Genomic DNA, 23065 nt, shown 5'->3' with positions numbered 1-23065 from the left:
ATGCTGTCATAGCACTGCTACATGAACTCCATGTAGTACATGATACACAGTTAATGGAATACTCTTCATTATTGCAGAACTGCAAGTGCACATTGTAGAGTTACAGAAAGTACAGTCATGTAAGTTGCACATACCTGTAACAGTAAATGCTTGAATTCGTCATTGCTGCATTAGCCTATATGGGTTGTTTCCCTGTCCAGGAAACAGCAACCAGCCAGCGTCATAAGGCTCTGCCCTCCTCCCCAACATACATACATCTTCACTCTGACTGCTGACTGGCTAATCTCAAGGAGGGAACTCAGCAGGCAGAGTAAAGATTTATTTCTTCAGGACTTGCCCATACAAAGAGAGAAGAGCCTAACAATCTTGAACCAAAACCACAATAATAACAAAGAAATATATAAAACAGAAACACACAAAACCCGACTTTATATCCCAATTGCAGCTATATACAAGAGTAGGGAGGGTGGGGGGTGGGTGCGGCTACTGTAGCAGACAGGAATTCAAACATCTTCTGTTAAAGGTAATTGCAACTTGCACAACTGTGCTTTTTTCATCATTCCCATTACTGCAGTACCCTTCAGGCTTTATGGGTTGATCCAATCTGTGAGGAGGAAGAATCCTGATCCAGGAGCCCCTGACGAATGGCCCTAGGAAATCCAGCCCTGGAACTTGAAAATAAAGCCAGTTTATAATGCTTTGTAAAAGTGTGTTTACGGAGTATCTTGTAGTTCCCTCTAGAATTCTTTTAGAGGTCACCCCTTGCAGTATGCCATCAAAGAAGACAAGGTTCTTGTAAAATGTGCCTTGATACTATCTGGAATGGATTTGCCATGGTGGGAATAACAAAAAGCAATAGCTGAGGACAACCATCTGCAAACCATCTGTTTAGACACAGGATTCCCCTAATAAGAAATAAACATACACTTAGCTTTTTGAAAGGGCTTAATTCTGTCAAGATAGTACCTGAGCTGCCTATGCATATTCAGGGTATAAAGAATCCTTTGCCCCTAGTTTGTAGTTTCTAGGTTGAACACTGGGAGATTAATGGCTTGATTTAAAGTAAACTCTGAAACCACTCTGGGCATAAATAAAGGGGTTATTCTTACAGACACCCTATCCGTGTGCAAAGTCAAATAGGGCTCATCCACCATGATAGTGTATAACTCAGACAGTCTTCTTGCAAATGTTATAGCACACACAAAAAAAAAGTTTTCCAAGTCATGAAATTAAAAGAGTTTGATGGACAGGTTCAGCAGGTGACATGGTCAACTCCTCCAGCACAAAGTTGAGATATAAGAAGAAGCAACCAAAAGGAGGTTTCAGGTGTAAAACTTCTTTCAGAAACTATTTTACCACAAGCAGAGAAGAAAGAGAATACATGGGCAGGCATGCTGAAATAGCTGAAAGATGAACAAATCTTTACAGAGGAATAAGACAGGCCAGAGGAAAGTAACTCGTACAAATATTTAAGCACCAGTGGTACAAAATCCCCGATGAGCCCCTGGTTATTAGTTGGGCACCAAATTGAAAATCACTTCCACTTACCAATATATGATTTTCTAGTAGCAGGCTTTCTTGCCTCATGAAATAAGTGTTTAAAGGAATTAGAATGGAATCATCTGGGCAATTAGTTGAAGTTGACTGAAACTGAGGAGAATAATCCAGGCAATCAGTTGAAGTTGACTGAAACTGAGGTGCATCAAACTCTCCATGTCTTGTATGACTAGATCCAGTCTGTGAAGAACTTGTGGTAATTTCCCTTGGCCAATTTCATAGGAAGGGAGAACCAATGTTGCCTGGGCCAAAATGGGTTCACCACAATGAATTTGAGGGAGTCCTTTAGAATCTTCAAGAGTAGAAAAGGATAATGGAAGACTGCCTTCCAAGGGAATGAAAATGCATCTGTTTTCCAGTCTTGCTTGCAAGGAGCACTACTGCAAAACCTGTTTAACTGTCTGTTTCAAAAGAAGGTGAACAGATCTATGTAAGATGTCCCCCACAACTGAATCTATTCCAGGAAGACCCCCTTCATTCAGTTTCCATTTGTAAGGGTCTGTCCTGGTCAAGTTTGGCTCATCTGCCACTATGGTTTGCTCTGACAGAATGTAAGGATTCCTGAAGAGTTAAGTCCCAAGCCATCACAGCTAGCCTGCACAGGAGGTACACCTCCTTTCTTGTTTATGTACCACATTACTGTGGTATTGTCTGTGATCACTTGAAGTGGTCTTGGTGACAATAAGTGATTTCAAGGCATGGATCAAAGCCAACATCTCCTTTATACTGACAGGCTTTGATCTTGTAACAGATTAATCTGGGGTCTGAGGAGAGAAAGGGAAATCAATGTTCAGCTGAAGCTGTTGTCTCCACCGATGCTGTTCTATTTATAGAAAGCCCAGCACTGGAATTTGATGTTCCAGAGGATGTAAATGCTGGGTCCAGATGTTTTTTTTTTTTTTTTGTTCATAGGATGATACTAGGCTATTGGTCCGGAGGCCCTTATAAGTCTAGCCAAGAATTTCACCCATGTTCCCACAAAGTCAGCACCTGTTTTCCCTGTCCAGCATGGACACAAGTGGAATCCCAGGGGTATATTTTCTGTTTCCTATCCAGTCATCCAGGTTCCTCTTAAACAGGGCTAATGAGGTACTCTGCTTGACATGGAGAGGGAGTCTATTTCACAGATGGGAAAGTCAGTGGGACACAAATGTATCCCACCAACAAGTTCTATTAATGTCACAGACCAGGTTGAGACCTTGCGTGTGGGTTGCACGAGTGGAGTTTGACTGATGGATATGCAGCAACTTCATCAAGGCTGAGTTTGACACGGCCTTGTATGCCAGACACAGGTCACCTCTGAGCAGTCTGTATGAGACTGAGTAGAGGGACAGGGCTTTTAGCCTATCTGTATAGGATAGGTGTTGGAGACCCTGGATTTTCCTGGTCAGGAACCTCTGTGGTCTCTCCAACTGCTGCTTGTGCTTGGCAAGCTACATCCCGAAGGGGACATTATGCTCGATAATGGGTCTGATAAGAGAGGAATACAGGGATGTTATGACCTCCTTGTTACTGGATGAAATACCCTTACTTATGAGGTGGGCCATGTAGAAAGCCTTCCATACAATGGAGGCAACATGGTGGTTAAAAGTCAGGCTGCTATCAACCTGGGTGCTCAAGTCCATCACAATTGATTTTGTGCTTAGTATGTTGTTATTAATGTGATATTTAGTGGAGACACCATGTTCCCCAAAAGGGATAATGAGGCATTTCTTGGCATTCATTTTGATGCCATACTTCTGGGATCATTCATTAGTTTGGGTAAGGCCCTCTTGGAGGATGTTCACATCACTAGGGGAATTTATGACAGTGCCCAGCTTCCTGAGAAATTCTCTTGCAGAAGTCTGAGACTGATTGGAGAAATTCAGGCAAGATTCCAGATAAAAAATCCACCTTCTCTTGTGATAAAAAAGGCCTTTTGAAGAGAAGTATCTAGAAAGCAACTGAGAAATACAGTCTTGTGAGACAGTCAAGGAGGATTTTGCAATATTTATCTAGAAATTCAGATGGGTCAGAAGAGACAAAACCAATGTTAATGGCTCTTGAGATCTGGATAGACTCTACAAAGATAGGTAAGGTATCTAAATAAGGAGGACTGTGAATGCCTTTTAATCTGCAATAAGCTATAACTGGAGTTAGATGTTTTGTGGAAAGCCTTGGAGTTGTATATAATCCAAATGGTAATGCAGAGAACTGATAACTAGAATCAGAGAAAAACCGTACATATTTCTTGAAGCCTGTGGCTAAGGAAATGTGGTAATAAGCATCTTTCAAGTCTAGGAATGAGAGGTAACAGGTTCTGAAAGACACTTTCACACACAGGTAAAGAAATGAAAGATCTAGTGCTGGTCTTCAAGAGGCTTCTTTTTTTGGCATCAGAAATATTCTGGAATAGAAGCCTTTGTCCCATTGACTTCCAGGCACTGGTTCTATGACTCTTTGGATGAGTAAAGACTAAGAACCTCAGGAAAAAATTCTGTTTGGTTTGGAGGATGTGAAGGAATTCTCCTGAAAGGAAAATTTAAAATTTTCTATCCAGTGCCCTCTGTAACCCTTCTGCAGCACTTTTATCACCAAAAGTCTGAAACAATATTTGGTCAAAAGTTGATGTTGAGGACCAGATTGTGGGACAGACTTATAGAGATGTTAACTGTGGAGGAGGTTGAAGAAAGTGGTATAATCACTCCATACTGTTGGTCTGTCACTTTTTCTAAAATGATTGTTGTTATTTCCCTCTGGCCATCTCTTTTTAGTACCTTGTTTGCCAGAAAATTGTTGGTTTTGCTTATTTTGTTTTATTTTTTTTGAGGAAGAGGGAGACCTATAAATTTGTGTTGGGGGACATGACAAATCCCTCTTTCATCATCTTGTTTGAGAACCTATGTGGCAGATGAGCCAAATAATAATTCTTTATCTGAAGCAGGGTGTAAGATTTCAGACTTTCATTCATTATCAAAATCTGATTACATACCAAGGAATATCTCCTCAACACTGTAGCAGTAGCAATGGCCAGAGACACAATATCTGTCCAATCATATACACTCTTCAGAGCATGTTTTGATATCTTGGACAAGGTAGAAACAGTTTGATTCAGAAAGGAACGTTCTTCTGTAGGCAGAGAAGTAGCAAATTCCCTCAGATTACCCATATAAGAAAGCATAAATTTCCACCTGTATGCCTGTTAATTGAGACTTTTGAAAGCCAAATGAAGCATAGACTGAGTCTAATTGGTAGGGGCTCCTTTGTAAGGGCTTTTTTCTTTCTAGGAATGGCAAGAGTGTAATTACATGACCAGAGTACATATCCATGCTGAGCTGAGAAAGAGAAGTCAAAAGCATTAAGCAATGCTGGAGTCAGTCGAAAGCAAGTTGTCACTTTGTGTGTACAAGAATCACACTTACACTTTTTATCCCATCCCCTTCATAGAATAAGATCACAAGCAGCGCATGATTAGCCTGTTGGCACTCCTTTTACTCAAGTAAAACCACTAACAGTAAAAGAAAAATGGTGGGTAGGTTGTCAATAAATGTGCACATAAGCACTGTAAAAACACAACCCTGTCTGTCCCAAAATAAATCTTTTAGTTGCCATTTTAAATGTTTAAACAACTGGAACATATATTTAGTCAAAATTAGCCCCTAATTAGCTAAATAATACAAGTAGCTAGAAATAGTGGCCCCTGACAGGAAACTTCCAATATTGATAAAAAAAGAAAAAAATAAAGTGTTTCTTAAAGGGAAAATACTGGTTTTAGTCCGAAGATTAAATTAAATATATTTTTCTGAAAAGGGCAACAATTTATTTGTGGCGTGATTCCCTAATGGGGACTTATCTGCCAGAAATGAAGCTTTTAGCCAATTGCTGTGCCAGTGAAGCCTGAAAGGTGCTTCTTGTCAAGGTGGCAACAAAGTACTGAAGAAATTATCATCCTGACTGCTAATTTCCCTCTTTGGGGCTAGCCAATCTGCAGCCAGAGTGAAGCTGCCTGTGTGTGTATGTGGAGGTTGCTTTTTGAAAGTGGCCAGTTACTTCCTGGGCAAGGAAATAACCCACATAGCCTAAAAGCTACTGCAGCAGTGGAAATGATGAACACTGGCAAACACATATATAAAACACACACACACACCTAAAGTGCAGGCATTGTACTTTACCTCCAGCCCCACTTGTAAAAGCAGGTAATGATAATAGCAGGTGCAGTACATACATGTATCTTGCACAGTGTGCAACAATGCACATCACAACCATAGTTTGTCAAACCTTCCATCTCCGTAGCATTACGTACCTCCTTGTACTTCAGGACACACAGGCTGCAGTGCCTTAGGTCACTGTAACTTCATTGCCCAAGTGCTAACAGCTAACAGCTCCCTAACATTCCAAGGCTCACAGGCTGTGTTAAATGCCCTACTATTTCCCTAGGGCATAGAGTACTATGTGTGGAGCTTGGTGTGCCTCTGGCATGAACAGTATCCTAAGCTGCTTCTAAGTATGTTGTCCATGTCATTCGGTTACATATTAAGAGTATGCTAACAGACACACACAGGTTTGCCCACGAATTGCATGTACGTCAGCACTACTATTCAGCAAAGAGGGAGTCTGTGAATCCTGTCAATCATGAATTAACGGCAGCTTGTTTCGGCATTGTATGTCATTAATTCTGTTCTTTCAACTACACACGTAATGTGAAACAAACACCCATGAAATTCACCTAAGACTGCAGATGCTGATAAAACACATATCACCTACACATTAAAAGTGAGAAGCCTGCAGTGTTTGAGAAAAGTTCACACATACATTTTCCTATCCTGGCTTTGAGATGTAGAGGAATAAAACCCTGACTACAACCCAGATAACCTGAGTTAAAACAATGGTTTGAGTGATGGAAGAGTCAGGGAGAGGAGGAAGGCAGTGACTGAATGACAGGGGAGAGGGAGTGGTGGTTCTGGTCAGTGCCAAGCAGACAGCCCCAAATATATCCAGGACTACACCCATGGGCTTGGTACTTCCTGCCCAGTGCCTGTAGCTCTCATTTGTGTCTGGGTGGAAGCACCACTGGGGAGAGTTTAGGACTTAATAGCAATGTCCTCATTGTTAGCATCAGTAAATGCCAGCAAGGGCACAAACCACCTCCATGGCTATCAGTGTGATGGCCCCTCACTAGTGGGCTCTCACCTACCAAAAGGGGTTTGAGGTTGATGGTTGGCAGGTATGAATGGAAAAGCACCTGAAAAGACATGCTGTGGCAATATTCTTTTCATTTGTAACTGTGTTGTTCTCATTCTGCATGTTTTAGTTTCACATAGATTCGCTTTATTTGTCTGCATCTGCCCTAGTAAGTATACATTACCTCATTACATTACTTTACTTTACAATACCTACATTAAACTCACCTGTGTCAGCATCAGTGTACCGGCTTAGTGACCGCTCTGATGCCCTATAGCTGCGTTCCCGACGCCGCTGATGTCGCTGGCTCTCCTCTGGAATCACTCGCTCCAGGGAATAGTCATCCAGATGCATGCCTTTGGAACGAGGGTGCCCCAAGGTAGAAGCTGACCTCCTGATTGGACTTGTGTCTGTTATGGTCTGCAACATCAAATATCATTTTTTTAATTGCATAACCTTTTCACAGATCATCTTCACCATGATTAATTGACAACATACTCAAAAGTTATTCATTTAAATGTGGTTCCTTTAGTAATGAGAACCAGGTGTCACATTAATCTTAAGTAAAAATACATCACAGACAGATATATACATTTCTGTTTATAATCATCAAATGTTTCTATTCTGCATTTGTGCCATTCCTCACCAAAAATAAGGGTTAAGTGATACTAACACCTTGTTCTCATGGGCTGGGAAAATGATGAAATGATATCTTACAAAAGTAGTAGTGCATTTCCAAGGACATGACAATCACAACCTATAAATGTAGAATAAAAATATAATGTATAGCTAATACTGAATTCTAGATAATTCTAGATAAACTAATGATGAATTAATATATTTTGTTGTTTGCATTACATTAACTATTGTAACATGCTATTCTGTACTTCTGTAAACTCACTGTGTAAATAGAACTTAGAATGTCAAATGCTCAACAGCTCCACAATGATATATTGAAGAATTAATCCACAGTAAAGGGCTCAGCGCGCCATCGATCACTTTTGCGTCCCTCGAAAACTAACTGAGGCATATAGTAACAAGCCACAGAAGAACACATTTTGAGACCTAAAAATTTAGGGGGTAAGCTAATGATGGTTCGCAGTACTGAGATAAACATGATTTTAAGAACAAACAGATGAAAGACTACAGAAGCTCAAGAAGAACAAAATTCCATTTCCAGCATATTGGCTGTCTAGAAAATGCAAGAAGCAAAGTAAATGCTAAGGCAAAATGAAAATCACAGTTTTTTTTTCTGAAATACTTTCAGACTTTGGGATGTTACTAGAGTCCTTGCATTTAAAGACTGACATAAAAGTACTTAAAATTGCAAAAAAGGTTTAAGAATGCACAGACATATCCAAATGTGTTTATAAATATTTGGAAATCCTTGGTAATTACAGCACACAAGTGAAAAAAAACATGACACATGGTGTATTGCATTAAATATTGTCAAATGTTGTCACCTTCCTCTTGCAAAATGTGTTTTGTGTTTTTTAGCTCAGTTTCACAAAACAAAGTTGTGTGAGGTGCTAACTTTAACAGCAGACATCTGATGTCATTTTCTCTGGTCTCGAGCTGTATCTTTAGAAAGAGTCAGTTCTAATAATGTACAACTTTAAATCCAAGTTTATTAAGCTGCTTTGTACCAATCACCATTAAATTAAAAGATATGTAAAAATAAATAATAAAAAAAAAACATTAAAAGTAAACAGGTAATGTGTAAAGCTATGGATATTAGACAGGAAGCAATTAAAACTCTATGTTGTGCTACAATTGATATCTGAAAGCCCCTAAAACAGGTTAACAAGGTGGCTTACTGGTATATTGCTTTGACTATGGTGTGCAGGGTCCTGGGTTCAAGACCTGCAATGGCTGTTTATTTACCTATACAACCCTGGGATCAATTCTATGGCTCTGCTTGACAGGGACACAGGAAAATAACTTTCTTGGGTGGTGTAAGCCAGGGAACCTTGTTGGCTAGGCTTACTTAGGCCCTTGGGCCAAGAGTCTAGTACCTACCTACCTATGAACAATAATCAGAATACAATTGACAAAATCAAGCTATAAGAAATCAAAGTTTAAAGCTAGATCAAACAAATGATTTTAAAGGAACTTTTGAAACCAGGTAGCATGGGAGATTCTCTCAACCTGAAATGCAGGTGTTTCCAGAGGAATGGAGCCTGATCACAACAGGCCAGAAATGTGGACATTTCCAGATGTGTCCTAGGAATCCCCAACAACCCCAGGGGAAATTAACATAGGGGCCTAACCAGATAATTACGGACCAAGAGCACCTTGAGGTATGGGGGACTAGGATCATACAGTACTAGATAAACTTACAGTAAGACTTTAAAGATGATATGAGTTCAGCTGGTGCAAACTCTGGAGAACCTGGGTAATGTAATGAATTTGTAATTAACCATGCCACAGAATTCTGAAATTGCTGGAAATGACCAGGCTCACTGTTAGACTTCCCCAGGTAAAGGGAGTTATTGTAATGAAGACATGAACACCTCACTGCATGCATCACCGCTGAGTTGTTCTCAGCAGGAAAAAGCCACTTGATGCAAGAGACATTACAAAGATGGAAACAAGATGTTTTCACAACAGACATCAGGCCCCTAAGTGCCCATCTGTCACCGAAAATCACATTAAGATTTTTTGTGTTCTTCACAAAAGCCAGCCTATCAGCATAATAAATCACAACAGGATTAATGGTTAAACACTCAAGAGTGCCTCAGCATGTCATAAATAGCCATGGCAACAGTTTTGGCCATATTAGGTTCATAGGTAGTTACTAGGGTCTATATTATAAGATCGATGTTTGAAAACATCAAACAACATATGGTCGACACCATATGGTCGATGTCTTCAAACATCGACCTTATAAAAAGACAAAAAAAAAAAAAAAAAGAAAAAAGTACCCTAACGGGTTTAAGCAGGGGGGCAAGCCCCCTGCGTCCCCCACACTCCTGCTTCTTAAATATACCAGCTCCGAGACCACACTACATTGCAGCAAACAGAAATCTCCCCTTACAGAGATTTCCATTTACACTCTCGAGATTCTGAGCGTTCAATATTCTCATGTCGACAATGTCAGATTCGACATTGTCGGCTTTTGAGAATATAACATAGGATCAGTTACTAGGCATGAGGTACAAGGAGAACATTATAAAGCCTAGCCCAACTTCTCAGTTGTCCCAGAGCACTATCTGGTTATGTAGCTTGCTCAGAGTACACAGTAGGCAAATGAAGGCTGACAGAAGCAAATCTTTAGCCCATAGCCTTAATCCTCGTGCTGTCAGACAATTTAAGGCCAGGAGCCACAGGTGAATAACAGTCATTCACATCTGGATGCATGCCAGATTCTCACCTAATACAGACAACATACCCTGAGGAAAGGAGAGGCAAACCTGTATATCATAAGCACAGTAATGATGCTGAACACCTTTCTGTCTAATGAGATCACCAGTGACAGCATATACATGCTGAACAACACAGAGCACAGTATGGAAGATTGAAGAGCTCCAGATATCACCAATAAACTGGTGATGAATTTATCCCAGAAGAAAAAAACTGATGATCATGTTTCATGAAGCAGAAACAAAGTCATTAAAGGACAATACACACTGGTCCACAGTACTTTCACAGCAAATCAAGAAGAATATTATGATCTGTTGTCTGAAATGCGGAAGAGAGATATCAAGGAGAGTCAAAGCAGAATAATATCATTGTTCCCTTACTGTAAGAAGGTCATTTAAGGCCTGGATAAGGGCTGTCTCAGTCCTGGGGGGTTTGATTTCCTCAGTCTCACTTCACCTGCTGTGTGAGGCAAGTCGCTTAACCAGGCAATACTCTTAGGCTGAGACTAAAACTGGTCCATCTGGATTAGTGGTCTGGCCCAGTTAACAAATACAAATAAATAGATCTGTCCTGTTTGGAAAAGGCACTGCAGTGGGTCATGAGTAAAGTACTCCCTGAGTATTAGTTGAAGGTGTGAGCAAACAACCTTCTTGATAGTCTTAAGGATAAAAGTAACTGTTAGGGAAGGGTAATAATTCTCTGGACTGTCAGGAACTATGTTATGTTTCTTCAGAGCTGGGGGTGACCAAAACCTTCCTTAAAGCAGATGGAAAAATCTCTGCAGTTTTCTACCTATGATATGTATTAGTTTGCCTGCAATAACAGCACTGGCTGTTAGGGGAAAAGGCTTTATATACACCATCAGCAGTCAATCCTTATCTCCAGTTTTTGAAGAGAAGTCCACTGCTAGAGAAGATTATCAGTGAAAAGGTACAGATTAGATATATCTTCAACATTGCCACAAGGAAATGACAAGAGAATGACTCGTAAAAATAAGGTTCCTGATTAGCCATTAGATTCAGCTAACAACTTACCTGTGCCCCTGTAAAACCATTTTGTGTAGAAACTGGAATGATGAATTAATTCATCAAGCAGCTTGCAGGCTAACTTTTCTAATCCAAACCAAAAAAGGCTCTGTTCCCCTTTTGTGTAAATAGCCAAATACAAGACAGGTCTCCCTTCAGTACAGGGAGACCTCAGCCTGTTAATCACAAACACTGAAGAAGGAAGATAAGATGGCTGTGGTTGGTTGAATCTGTGTAAACTGTATATTTTATCATTTTAATTGAAGATTACAGATACAGATACAGACTGATGTTAGCAGCAATCCCTTATAAATGTTGCATTTGATTATCTTTTGATTACCCCTCGATATTACTGAGCTTCTAAATTCTGTTTGTGGAGTTCTTTGTGAAATATAAGTTTAATTGTCCACAATATATTTGGATTGTTTAAATGTGACAATTATCCTTGTCAGAAGCTCATCTGTGGCTTGTCCTATTTTAAAGTCATCACCATAACTCTACCATAACTATGTTATAAGTTACTATTTGCATACCACTTTAAAAAAATGCAGCTACTTTCTAACATTTCCATTTTTCTGTGCTTCTCACATTGTGTGTAATTCTTATTGACTTTGTCAGCAGCTTGTTAGTAGCTCATGTTACAGTTTTTAATGTTGTTACTTAAACATTATTGTTTCCAGCATCAGATCATGGTCAAATGGGGCCCTAGGCATGGTAATGTATGTTTTATAATCATAGTTCACAACTGAAATTGGTCTATATGAATTTGAATTTAAAGGAGTTTTGCCTCTTTGAGTAGTACAGCCACAATACTTTCTCTAGTACTGTCTCTCCTTCTAAAAAATTAAGTAAACCATCCAAATCTTTATTACTTTTTTCCCTCCTAGCTTCCAAATTTCTATAGGAATGCCATCTGTTCCTGCAGACTTCCCTGTTGATTGATTATAGATTACCATTTTTATCTCATCCTTTGCAGTCTTACACATTAATTCCTAAGCCTTATCTTCCTCTACCCTTGGCATATTTAAGTCTTCCATAAATGTTTCCATTTGCGTGTTTTCTCAGGTCCCCATTCCTCAACTATATACAGATTTTTACAGAGTTTCTAAACTATCTCTAATACCTCTATAGGGCCTGTGGTTAGTTTTGTACTCATATCCATTACCCTGCCAGCACCCCTTTTTATTTTCTGTTGTCTAAGTCATTATGCTAACAGCTTTTGTACTCTTGAGTTGTTATTAAAAGACTTGCTTTACAGTCATCTTTCTATACTCCTGCATACTATCCAAATACTCCCTTAGTTTTCCTTTAGCACCCAACAACTGCTCCTTGTCTTGTTCAGTAAGATTCCCCTTCATCTGCAATCCTTTAACCTTTGAGAACTCCCTATATAATTCCTATTACTTCTTTCCCAGATCTCTTTTTCTCTGATTTCTACCCTATTTTTAAATTTCATTTTATTTGACACCTATCTCTTCTGCGGAAATTTGTACATTCCCTAGCAACTCTTGAATAATTTTCACTACCACTTCTTCAAAATCCTCTCTTTTTAACAGGTATGTAAGAAACCACAGATGTCTCATTTTTACACGGTTACTCTGGATCTTTATTTTAGTCTTTATTGGTGGATGGTCTGAAATAAGTATTGGATGTGTTTCAAAAACTCTCCATTAAATAGACATGCTCTTGTGAAACACAACTTCTGTCCAATCTAGCTCAGTTAGTGTACCTTGCAAAATAGTATGTAAATTATATCTAGGTTCCTGCTAAAAATGTCACATCTTCTATTCCAAATATTCTAATAATAATAATAATAATAATAATAATACTTGTTTGTTAACCAGGTAGGCCCACTGGACACACAGTCCCTTTTCAGGCTGCAACCTGAGATCAATGTCTGGTTAACTGCTTTGCTCACGGTCATACAGCAGGCAAATGAGGGCTAAGGGAATCAAACCTTATACCACAAGAAAAAGAAGTTATGTACTCACCATAACATTCCATGTTTGTTGTCCATCTCACCTTCATTCTTTGCTGGTTGGGTTGGAACGAGAATTGGTTCCGACTCGGCCTATACTAAAGCGCGAGAGCTTCTACTGGCTCAAGGTTATACCCTATCCCATCATGCCTACGGAAAAAAAAAACAGATCTTGTTTGCAATTACTAAATAGTACTAAGATAATTATACCTATATACAAAGTTACAGCTGCAATATGTGCTGTATAAGACTGAGGAAGGACATCAGAGAACACAATTTCCAAATCCAACAAAGACCTCTCGATCCTTCAGGAGCGGAGGTTGAGGGAAGGAGGCTGGGATGCAAGAATGTAGGAGAGATGGACAACAAACATGGAATGTTATGGTGAGTACATAACTTCTTTATGTTATGTTGTCCTATCTCGCCTTCATTCTTTGCTAGTTGGGATAGTGTCCCTAGCACTTTCTTTCTTGGGTGGCTCAAGGGAACAAACTCTTCAGAACAGTGGATCCAAAGGAAGCCCTGTTCCAGGTCAAATCTACTTTCTAATGAGTGATAAAGGTATGAGGCCTTACCCATGTGGCTTCAGCACAAACTGAATCCATAGGTAATCTAGCCTGAAAAGCAGATGAGGTGGCAATGGCTCTTGTTGAATGACCTTTTATCTTACCAGGCAATTGTTTATTTTGAGAGGTATATGAGTAGGAAATAATATCAGTCAGCCACTTAGACAGAGTGACTTTTGATATTGGAGCATCCTTTCTTTAGTCTGAAAAGGATACAAACAGCTGATCCGATTTTTTGAATTGTTTAATCCTGTCCAGGTAGAATCATAGTTGCCTGTGTACATCTAATTGGTGTAATTTATACTCTGCCTTGTTGCTGTAATTTGGGAAGAAAAGAGGTAGGTCAATAGATTGATTCAAGTTTGCCTCAGAACAAACTTTCGGGAGGAATGATGTATTAGTTCTAAGGGAAACTCTATCCTTACAGAAAACCAAGTAGGGGAGCATATAGACAATGCTTGGAGTTCTGACACCCACCTAGATGATGTGATTGCTACTAAAAATTCTGGGCTTTCCACATTAGGAACTTCAGATGACAAGATGAAGCTGGTTCATAAGGAGGAAGGATTAGAGTGGACAATACCAAATTGAGATCCCAAGGACTTGGTGCTTCTTTCACTGGGGGCCTTAAGAAAAAGGTGCCTCTCAAAAAGGCCTTGCACAGTCTATGGGACATAATTTTGAAGCCCATTTCTCCAATGTGATAGTTAGAAATAGCAGACAATTGTACTCGTATGGTCGCCGCTGCTGCACCTTCATTGAAAGGTTTTGCTAAAAAGTCCAAAATAGATCATACAGGGACCGTGAAGTGATCAATGTGATTGTTTAGAGCCCAACAGGAAAACCTCTTCCATTTGCTTGCATAAAGCTTCCTAGTTGTTGTCCATGGGATGAAATCAGAATATGTTTCACAGCAGGAAATAAGTCTGGAAGCCTGGCTAAAACTGGAAGTGGAGCAGCCATGCTGTCAGTTTGAGGGTTTTGAGCAAGGGATAGAGTATCCCTGACTGGTCCGTCAAGAGGTCTGGAACTGGATCCAGAATCCATTGATACTCTTGTAGATGGGGCCATAAGAAGGGGAACCAAATTTGACGAGGCCAGTATGGGGTGATAAGTATTAACTTGCTTCTCAACGTGTTGGCTTTCTGCAGAACTTTGGGGATCAAGGGAAAAGGAGGGAAAGCATAAAGGAGACCCAGGGGGCCAATCATGTATGAGTGAAAGGAGGGAAAGCATAAGGGAGACCTGGGAGGGCAATCATGTATGAGTTAAAGGAGGGAAAGCATAAAGGAGACCCGGGGGCCAATTGTGTATGAGTGCATCCCTTGGTGACTCCCCCAGAGGGGGGATCAGGGCAAAGTAGCTGCTGCATTTGGCATTCATGGATGTGGCAAAGAGGTTGCAGCAAGGCTGGCCCCACTTGTGAAAAACCTGGTTCACAATCTGTTGTTTTAATGATCACTCATGAGGCATTAGAAGAGCTCTGATTAGTTTGTCTGCTATCACGTTGGATTTCCCTGGGATAAGCGTTGCTATCAGAAAACATTGGGAAGAGACTGCCCACTGCCATATTCTTTGAGCATCTCAACACAGGGGGAAGATCTGGTTCCTCCTTGTTTGTTTATGTACCACACGACTGACATATTGTCTGTCTGGATTGCAAATTGTTCCTAGTGGAAGGGAGTCCTGGAATGCCTGCAATGCCAAAAGCACCACTCTCATTTCTAGGACACTGATATGCAAGTAATTCTTGTATTCTTGCCAGACACCTTGGATAGTCTTCCCCAGATAATGTCCCCCCACCCTATCTGGGAAACGTCCGTGGTAACTGTGGATATTGGGTGTGGAGGAATGAATGGTCTGCACAAAACCACCTGAGTAGAGTGAAGCCACCAGCATAGGTCCCTTTTGCAGGATTCCATTATGATGATCTTGTGAGACATGGGTAACTCCTGTATGGACCACTGGGTGAAAAGTAACCACTGAAGGATTCTCATGTGTAACCATGCATGAGGTACCAAGGTTATTGCTGCCGCCATGGTAAGTAGGACTTTTAGAATAACCTTTGCTTGAACTTTCTTTTTTGTCAGGAAATTTTCTACTTGCTGATGTAGGGTTCATATTCTGTCGGAAGGAAGTTTGGCCATCATTTCCTTTGTGTCTAAGTCTGCTCCAATAAATTCAATATGCTGTGACGGCAATAAGGCAGACGTTTCAAAATTTACTGTAATGCCTAGTTGAGAGCAAAGGTGGATGGTGGTGTCTCTTGCTCTGGTTAGTAAATGCTTGGTGGTGGCGGTTTGGAGCCAGTTGTCCAAGTACAGAAACACCCGGAATCCTAGATGTCTCAAGTGAGCCATGACTACTGCCATGTATTTGGTGAACACTCTGGGGGCTGTAGTGAGACCAAAGGGTAGAGCTCAAAATTGGCAGTGACTGGCTCCCAGCTAAAAGTGCAAGTGACTCCAGGATTGCCTGTCCATCTTTATATGGTAATACGCATCCTGGAGGTCTATCGAGCACATCCAATTGTCTTTCCCCAGAAAAGGGACTATTAACTGCAGTGTCACCATCCGGAACTTTGATTTCTTTACTGATTTGTTTAGTGTGCCGAGATCCAAAATGAGCCTCCAGTCCCCTGAAAGAACCTTGAGTACGTTCCGGATCCAATTTGGTCTGCTGTGACTTCTTGGATGACTCTTTTTTTCTAGCAACCATTGGATTTCTAAGGTTGCCTGGTCCCTCTGAGTGGGTGGAACATCCAGGACTGATCTTTTTTTTTTTTTTGAATGGGGAGAGGAAAGGGGCATGTAGTAACCTCTGTATATGATCGCTTGTACCCATTTGTCATTTGTTATATTTAGTCAGGTGTTTGGGTACAATGACAAGCAACCTCCGACTGCCTCCAGAGGTGGACAGATGGGCCTCCATTCAGGAGCACTGGAAGGGCCTACCAAGGAATGTATCCCTGTCACCCTGATTCTGCGGACCCCTTCTGCCACAAGGTTGGCATCTTCCATTGTTATTTCCACCTCTGCCCCTGGGGGAAGGGTCACCACATGCATCTGGAAAGGCTCTTTGGGACTTATGGAACCCCCCCCCCTTTCTGGCCTTTGGGGTAAGGTCTGCTGGGGAGGGAAAAATGGACTCCCATGGCAGACAGAGTCTTTCCTTCTTGTTCACACCTGGTCAGAGTCTCTTTCACTTTTGGCCCGAACAAGGACGAGGCATTGAATGGGGCATTGATAAAGGAAGACTTGAAGGGCTCTGCAAACTCGTATAAGCGCATCCATGAATGTCTTCTTAAGGAGATTCCTGTACCCGCTGCCCTACTCACTCTATCAGCTGCATAGGAGATAAGCCACATGGAGGAGTTGGCCATCGAATTTAAGGTAGCAAGCTGAGAGGTGACTTTGTCTGAAACCTCCTCAGCTGTAGAACCTTGGAGAGCATCTCCCAACTCCTTCAGGAGATCCCTCTGAAGTCTGGTAAAGTGGGTTAAATAGTTCGTCCTGAGGGTGAAGGCTACTGATGGATACATACGCTTTCCGTATCTGTCCATCATTCAAGATTCCTTATTCATTGGATGGACAGATGAGGAAGTCTCAAACAATTCCTTTTTGGTGGTAGTCGCCACCACCATAGCATCTACCAGGACACCTTTTGTCAGGAATTCCTTGCCAGAGGGCACTGTAATAAACTTATTTGGCCTCCTTGGAACAGGTTCCATAGACTCTGCAGAGACCCACACCTTTCAACTGACTACACTGAGGAGCTGATCGAAAGGTGGAGTCACACAAGAGGTAGAAGGGTGAGAACCAAAAGCTTCCAGGTACACTGACTTGTCCTTGGAAGTACTGATGGGCTTCCAGTCACCCCTCTCTTTAAGAATCTCCAGAATGTCTACAAATGCGATATCTTCAGAGGGGGACCGTGGGGACCCTTATGAGTCATCCAGGTCGATGTCTAGGGTGATGGACTCATCTGGGGAGTCTATATGCTTCTTCTTGAACAATCTCTTCTGAGGGACATCCTCAGAGGAATACTCCGGAGATGTTTTGGTCAAGATAGTTCTTGCCTGCTGGGGCTTCCTGGGGCTAAGGGTCTCTACGCTTGGGGGAGAGCAACGGTGCTGAGACTGACAGAGGTGCTTTTGGGGGAAGAGTACTCAAACCCGATACTGGAGCTGTCAGGGGTGACAGCACTTTCTCCATCAGCTCAAAAGCCCCACTCACCCTGCTCTGAGGAGGTCCCTGGTTCTGAAGACTCGGAAGACCGACCGTGAAGCAGAGTGGTTGGCTCCAAAGCTGATATAGGAGCAGAGCTCAACTGCAGTGAAGCCCCGAGAGGGAGAATCGGCTTGGACAGCTATCTGATCCAACTCCCCTCTCTGGACCCGACGGGAAAATGTTGGCGCCTAGACTCCTCTGATTCTGATGGAACTGAGGTAGTCAGCGCAGGTGTAGGGACCGACGATTCTGTTCGAGGTCTCGGTTCCAACATTTCCACTACTACCGGGCATGAGACCTCTGGCTCCAAAATCCCCTATCGGATCAGAGGAGGAATCAAAGAAGGAAGTTAGCCTTTGTCGGCTCCAGTTCCTTTTGGGTCAGAGTCGATAGGATTTTAGCCAGCGTCGGTGTACAAAGTAGTTTCTTCACCACCCACTCCACGTCATTATCAGACAGACTCCTGGAGGAATGGGAGGGCAATGAAGATGATCTCGCCCTTTCTAGGAGCGGAGATCTTAAGGTTGGAGTAACTGGTTCCAACACAGGGTACCATCTCCTAACCTGAAACTCTGTCAGTTCCATAACAACTGATGGAACCAAAGATGTAGTCTTCTCACAGCCAAGAGCCCATGGTTCCGAAGTAGATGATTTTGTTGCAATTTTTTAGGCGGCTCCAATGCTGGATCCAAAGCCAGAACTCTTTTACCCGACTTCTTCAATTTTGAGGAGGAAGAAGGGATCCTGAAGAATGTTCTGAAGTCTGAGGTCCTTCCAAAGCCTCTGAAAAGGGAACCTGCAGCAAACCTCTAACAATAAGTTTGTTTTTGCATTCAAGGAGGACTCTACTGCTGAATGCATGGTAAAAGGCACAAGATTCCTGCAAGTGTAGGGCACCCAAAACAAAACTAGACTGCCCATCAGTAAGAGACATTTTTTGGGAGCATTTATCACATTTCTTGAACCTAGACTGTTTGGGTTCTTTTTGATCCTTAGACATGTCTGCACTGAAAACTCAGACAAAATAATATTTTTAAACTCTTGTTACTTCACAAGATACTCAGAGCAAAAGAAAAAATAAGCCAAAAAAGCAGTACACTCGGCTGATTACCAAAAGAAAACAATTTTATATATATATATATATATATATATATATATATATATATATATGGATTCACTACTGAATCCCGAAATAACACAATTCCGAAGACCTAAATACCGAGACTATAATCCCAAAACCCCACATTACCGAAATATTAAAACCGCAAAATTCAAAATCGCGATTCCCCCATGTGGGAAGCTGTGCCCCCCACACCCCCCCTACTTTAATATTCTAACTCTGAGATTGCACAAACATACACACAAGGCAAACTCACACCAACACATTACAGCCCCACACACACACACACACACACACACACACACACACACACACACACACACACACACACACACACACACACACCACAGTCACAACACACACTTAGACACACTAAAGCCCCTCACAAACACACTTACACACACATACCTACCTGAACCACAACACCAGAAGCGCTAACTCAAAATCCCTTAACATTGGGATTTTGAATTTTGCTCTTCTGGTCTTTCGGTAATGTGGGGTTTCAGCTATATGGTCTTGAGCTTTTGAAATTCGAGATTTCAAAGGTTCGAGATTCAGTAGTGTTCCTATATATATATATATATATATATATATATATATATATATATATATATATGGGACTAGGACATTTCACTGAATGCACATTTCACTGAAAGTCAAATTAGTCTGCACTTTTCAATGAAAGCTCAATTTACTGAAAACTCAACTCACTGAAACACATTTCACTGAAAGTTATATATCACCTTTTCCCCACTGTAGTGCAACCCTGGAGTTAGTATATATACTAAGGGGGTGTGGGGCATAGCCCCCCACATATTTTAAATATTTTGAACTATATACATGGATACTTGTATTTCCAATATATTACTGTTTTCTGAACATAATATATACTTAAAATATGTGGGGGGTGTACCCCCCTTACTATATATATTAACTCCAGAGTCGCACTACAGTGGGGAAAAGGCCATATATAACTTTCAGTGAAATGTGTTTCAGAACGTACAAGTCCACAAAAAAGCCACAAATCTGTGTGGAAACATGGCAATAAAAACAAAAACTCAAGCTGTAGAGACACAATGCAATGCGAAACTAAGTTTAATAAAACATAAGAGCTTTCATACTTAAAGTGCTTCATCAGACAATCACAGTATTAGAAAACCAAACAATATATAGCAGCACCAGTAAAATCCAACCAATCATCATTGCAAGCGGTTTACAATCACATAGTCGATCGCACTGTGTGCAATCAACGTATGTGCGTAAATCAGGTAGCAGAACCATTAGTGCGAGTACTATATTGTCGAACCTTACAATAGCAAACAGCCGCTATAGCAAGGTTTGACAGTGTAGTGCAGATCGCACTATAGTGGGGATTGGGAAATGTACCCTTTCTGCAGTGTAGTGCGATCTCGGAGTTTGTATATATAAGTAGGGGGTGTGGGGGGCGCAGGGGGTCTTGTCCCCCTACAAAACATGTTAAAATATGTTTAGCGGCTAAGAGAATTTCAGTGAAGTTGAAATGTTTGACATTCGACTTCACTGAAATGCTCAGTTCGGCATTTACTGTGGTCGGTGTTGTGATTTCCAAACATGTTCTTCAGATATATGCACTTTCGGCCACAGTAGTGTCGAACATGTGATAGTAAACAGAAAATGAAAACCAGATAAAGAAGAACACAAAATACACCAGCACAATTACACCAGCAACTCAACTCTTTTTAATACAGCAACAGTTGCTGTATTAAAAAGAGTAGAGTTGCTGGTGTAATCGTGCTGGTGTATTTTGTGTTCTTCTTTATCTGATAGTAAACCACTGCAAGCACAATTAGAAGCAATTAATCAGTCATTAAGCACACTAATTCATCAAGCTTTCTAAAAGCTTAAAAACTAACATATTGATAAAAATATTGATAAAAATATAACTAACCTATACTATACTCCATCCCTTTAGTTGTACAATAAGCATGATCCCTGATATGTTCCCACAGACGTCGGTTGGTTTTACCTACATAGAATTTACAGCATGTAACACAACGTGCCATGTAAACCAGGTTTTTAGTATTGCAAAAAGCCATAACTCTAATATACCTTGTCCGTTGAGTATTTGGATGTATAAAAATGTCACTCTCGTCAACAAACCTACAAAAATTACATTTCATACACTTCTTGGTTCCAACAGCTATCAAACCTCTATTGGCACTCTTCATCGAATAACATAATCTCTGTTTAAGGGTGCTCTAATTTTTATATATAACCTTAGGTTGTACACCTACCAATTCTCCTAATAATTTACAACTAAAGGGATGGAATATAGTGCACTTGCAAAGCATACTATTAGTGCTGTTGCACCACATGTTCATAGGTTCATAGATTAGTACTAAGCTAACTGCCCTTGCGAGCCATTTTAAGCCTAGCCAATTATCCCTTGTGAGAATCAAACCCTGCACCTTGTGTTTGTAAGGCAAACACCTTAACCATTAGGCCACCCTCCCTGGCAAAAGCTCTTACCACCCCTATACAGGTTGTTCCAGATAGCATTAGACTTGGTGATATGTATAATAAAACTGAAAATGCAGAGTAGAAATGGATCTTAAGACTGGGTGCCCATTTGGGTTCTGGTCTTACTGATTCTGTATCATTTAAACCTGTCCTTAAAGCACGTAGCATAAAGTAGTTATATGTATTTAATTGATATATCATGTGCTATGTATGCCTATTTTAGATATATTTGTTGTCAGTTATATTTTTATCAATATGTTGGTTTTTAAGCTTTTAGAAGGCTTGATTAATTAGTGTACCTTATGACTGATTAACTGCTTCTAATTGTGCTTGCAATGATGATTGGCTGGATTTTATTGGTGCTGCTATATATTGTTTGGTTTTCTAATACTGTGATTGTCTGATGAAGCAGTTTAAGTGTGAAAGCACTTACGTTTTATTAAACTGAGTTCTGCATTACATCGTGTCTCTACAGCTTGATTTTTTGTTTTTATTATCGTGTTTCCATACAGGTTTGTGGCTTTTTTGTGGACTTGTACGTTCTCCTGTGCGGTTTGTTACTGAGTACCTGCCTGTTTCCTTGTAAATATTAAAGATTAATAACAAATGAAAATACTTAGCCAGGAGCCAGTTAGAAGTCACCCGATCTGCTTGAGTGGCAAACGAGATATGGGAGTTCTTCCCTAGGCATAATGGGATAGGGTATAGCCTCCAGCCAGTAGAAGCTCTCGAGCTTTAGTATAGGCCATGTCAGAACCATTCTCGGTTCCAACCCAACCAGCAAAGAATGAAGGTGAGATAGGAGAACATATCATCTACAGTTTTAACCCTCTGGTCTAACTGCCAGACTTGTATAATGTTTCAGGAATCTGCCCCTTTTTGTTACATTTTCCATTCTAGGTGCTCCTGACACATCTTCCTTTGCATATCATGTTCCAGCACCCACCAATGAATAATATTCCCTGCTGGAAGCTAATTACTTCTCCATTAATTCTTTTAAGCACTATAATAGTAGTTTTCTGTAGAATATAAATACATTCCACTGTGATCCTACGTCCGTGCCACTATCCCCTTATTACTACATATCTACTCTTGGTGCCTTTCTTCTTCTTCTCTCTCACTATCATCTTGTAATTAGTATTATTACTCCTGTTTTCCTTTGTCTCTGATACTCTGCTGAATAGCCATTCTGGAATCCTTCTTTGCCAAATTCACATGCTGACTTCTGTATAAATATGTCTCTTGTAACACTACTATTTGTACCCTACACTTTTTCATATAATGCAATACTGTTTGAGGTGGATTGTGTGAAAGTCTGCTTTATAGGCTTTTGATTTGAGACAGTCAGAGCCTTAGATGCACATCTCATGGTGGGTGCTGCATGAGTTGGGTGTATGTTAGGTTGCTGAAGATACTTGTTTCTTAGGTTAGATTTAGGTCTTTATAGTTTAGGTGGGCTACTTTAAAGAACCTCAGCATGTATAGGTCTATGTGTTTAGTTTGTATTGTGTGTGATAGGTATAGTGTGGTACTGTGTACTACTGACATCCTGTTTGCTATTTATAGTG

At 40.7% G+C, this 23065-nt stretch overlaps 1 protein-coding gene across 1 annotated transcript in view; it reads right to left on the bottom strand.

The window, feature by feature from the left end:
- Nucleotides 1–23065, bottom strand: part of LOC122810833 (voltage-dependent P/Q-type calcium channel subunit alpha-1A-like) — an 874328-nt gene that overhangs the window by 91508 nt on the left and 759755 nt on the right. The window contains exon 8 of the mRNA XM_044082387.1: nucleotides 6945–7137. Within this exon, the coding sequence (XP_043938322.1) occupies nucleotides 6945–7137 (193 nt within the window). The remainder of the gene's footprint in view (nucleotides 1–6944; nucleotides 7138–23065) is intronic.

This window comes from Protopterus annectens, chromosome 9.part0, assembly GCF_019279795.1.
Source record: "Protopterus annectens isolate FY-2018-M chromosome 9.part0, PAN1.0, whole genome shotgun sequence".
Lineage (NCBI taxonomy): Eukaryota > Metazoa > Chordata > Ceratodontiformes > Protopteridae > Protopterus > Protopterus annectens.
The sequence above is the reverse complement of the archived record's forward strand: the minus strand, read 5'-3'. Positions and strand labels throughout refer to the sequence as shown.